At 44.5% G+C, this 2,901-nt stretch overlaps 1 protein-coding gene across 1 annotated transcript in view; it reads right to left on the bottom strand.

The window, feature by feature from the left end:
• rnf220a (ring finger protein 220a) overlaps positions 1–2,901 on the bottom strand; it is a 188,729-nt gene that overhangs the window by 174,903 nt on the left and 10,925 nt on the right. The window contains 2 exon segments of the mRNA XM_020604525.1: position 1; positions 4–1,015. The exon segment at position 1 is cut by the window's left edge and continues 167 nt beyond it. Coding sequence (XP_020460181.1) covers position 1; positions 4–478 — 476 coding nt within the window. The 5' untranslated portion in view covers positions 479–1,015.

Here is a 2,901-nt window from a genome sequence, read left to right as displayed (position 1 = left end):
GCAGGTGGGGTGAAGCCTCTGCATCCAGGCAGCCTTTGAGGCGCTTGGCTGGGGTGAAAGCAGACTGATACCCGCCTGGAGCCCCATCCCGATCTTCTGGAGGTGAGGCAAAAGGCCTGAAGGCACCAACACCACTGTGATTCAGCATGCTGATTGGTGAGCAGTCCAGGTTTGGAGGGGCAAACTGATGATGGAGGTGAAGGAGGGATGGAGGAAAGTCCCTGTTGGGGAATCCTGGTGGGACTGCACCTTGGCGGTGGTACATTGACGCAAAAGTGTAAGAGCCATTGTTAAATGGCAAATGGACATCTTTCTCCACAGAAACTGGGACACCAAATGGACGTGGTTGCTGGCAGGGGATGGAGGCATCACGAGAAGCTTCAGCAGTGGAGGCCAGGACCATTAAGGCGGGGGAGGCCAGGGGATTGGGCAGGTAGGAGGAGCTCTCCATCTTAAAGGCCGCCCTGTGGAGGTCCATGTCTGGATGGAAGAAAGAGGTTGTGAGGATTTTAGGAGGAAGAGGAGGAGATGTTTCCTCCTTAGTGTGATTGAAGTCAATGTCCAAGACCCTTGAAAAGGGTCAAGGAAGTGACGGGTTCTGGTTTTTCAAACTGGGGGCTCAGAAACGAGCCCGTTGAATGGAAAGAGAATATTCTTGTAGAAATTAAGGAGTGTCAGGCAACATCAATTCAGGATAGCTAGAATTCAGTTCATTTCTTTTCAGTGAAGTTAAAATGAGTTCATTTGTCCCCAGTCACAATCACTTAAGTCCAGATCATTCTGTGCCAGGTATGCCCGGTTGCACTGGTCACTCTTTCACAGACAGTTTGGGCCAGTTGTTGTTCTTGTTGTAAATGCAATAACTTTTTAAGGTTATGTTTTCCTTCTGGGAAAAAAGCAGTACGCTTCCCTCTTGGACAGTTTGTTGGAGATGCTGTGGAAGCCAAAAGGTCCTGTGAGGGTGGAGATCCGTAGGTCATCAAAGCTGGTTCCTCGTCTTCATGTGGTCACCAAACTGAAGGGATGAAAAACACAAGCATTAGATTTCATTTCAGTTTCAGAGTTTTAAGGTTTAATTTATAGTTCTTGGCTTTGTCCAGATCACCAATATATTATAAGAGCAAGGGAAACGACTTTGAAAACATTGTGTTATTGCAACTCAAGTTGTTGTCCCACCTGTTCTGCCAAGTTAACCACAGAACCTCTCAACCCCCCCCCCCCCCGCCTTAAATCAGTTACAACTGTTGAAATGTCATGGGAAAAGACACATCAGTTATTTAAAAGACTTGCAGTCAGATGATACCTGTACATTGACAAATATTCAATTTTGCTATTTTGGACAACCATGAAAAAAGTCTAGTTTTGCACATAAAATACCTTAAAATCAACCATTTGTGTCTTAATATCCATAGTGCCCTAATATCATTTCCCATTTATCTCCTCATCTTTACTTAATGATAGGTACTTTCAGAGCCAAAGCGAGCTTCTTTTTTAAAAGTCAAAGATCACTGCCTTGCCCTCAATCTGTATGTAGTGGAAAGGAGGGGAGCTGAGTGGAAAATTTTAATAAAGGAGCCACTGGAAACCAAGGTTTGACGTCAAAGCCTTTAGAGACACTGTGTTCTTAGGCAGACACTGTCGTTGAAGCCACAACTTCAAAATCTCCTGGGAAAATGTGTCCTCAAGTTGACATTGTTGATCAAGACTTGTAAAGCCCTGCCCTTTGACAAAAAGCTGAGAACTATTTCAGACCCAAACTCCCCCTCCCCTGCTGCGCTTTAAAAAACTTCTCCAAACTATTTCTACATCACATCCTTCCATCCTGTTCTCTACAGCCACCCCACCACCACATCTCATCTCCTTCCAAATGCCCCCTCCCTGTCCTCCATCCTCTTAATCTGTCCATCTCCACCGCCTCTTCCTCTTCACTCCATCCTCATCTCCTTCTTTCATCTCCCTTGCACTATCTCTCCTCCCTCCCTCCTCCATCTCAGATGTTGGTCTAAGCCGCTTATTCCTACCATCTCCCAGGATCTTACTGGACCAGAACCACTTGTCTTAAGATAAGGACACAGACACACACATCCACACTTCACCCACACCCACACATCTGATAAAAGGCTATGTGGCTCAATGTTCAGCTCGACATTCAGTGCACAGAACACATTCCACACTCTTGAAGGATATGCTACCATCTCTCCTATCTGTCTGTCTAACCACTTTTAATTCCCCAATTTTTATTATCTCTCCTTCCTTTCTTTTTACATATCTTCCTGTCAATCTTTTCTCCTCTCATCCCTCCATCTCTCCCTCTCTTCCCCATCTCTGCCTCCCTCTTCTCCCTTGGGTGATTCAGATGGGTGATATCATATCAGACCTCTCCATCTGCCATCCACGAGCCAGAGGAAATCTGACTGAGTGAATAAATTAGCCATACTTGACCTCATGACCCCCCAGCATCCGTGGCAACAGACTAGAATCTTTCCTCCCAGGGATTAGATCAGAGCACGCGATTGGTCGGTCTGCGGAATACAGAGAGGCAGCCGATGAAACAACCAAATAACATTTCAGAGATTTTTATCCCCAAAGGGCAATTTGAAGGTGGTTGGCTTGTTAAGCAGCCAATATGTTAAGCTTTACGGTAGGTAAATATGTGCTTGTAGTATATACATAAGTGAATGTGGGACTTTGTGCATCACTCAGTATAAGATTATCAAATGGCTGACTAAATGTTATCATGGGTAATTTCTCCCATTTTTAGAATCAGATCAAATTCACATGTCATTTTGTGCTATGATAAAGCACATTTCTCAGCTACTTTATCACAACAGTCATGGTTGCCATTAAAATTCAACGTTGAGTCTTGAAAAGGTCAAACATGAAGTCATACATATATATATA

This window comes from Monopterus albus, unplaced genomic scaffold, assembly GCF_001952655.1.
Source record: "Monopterus albus unplaced genomic scaffold, M_albus_1.0 scaffold66.1, whole genome shotgun sequence".
Lineage (NCBI taxonomy): Eukaryota > Metazoa > Chordata > Actinopteri > Synbranchiformes > Synbranchidae > Monopterus > Monopterus albus.
This window is presented reverse-complemented; position numbering and strand designations above follow the sequence as displayed.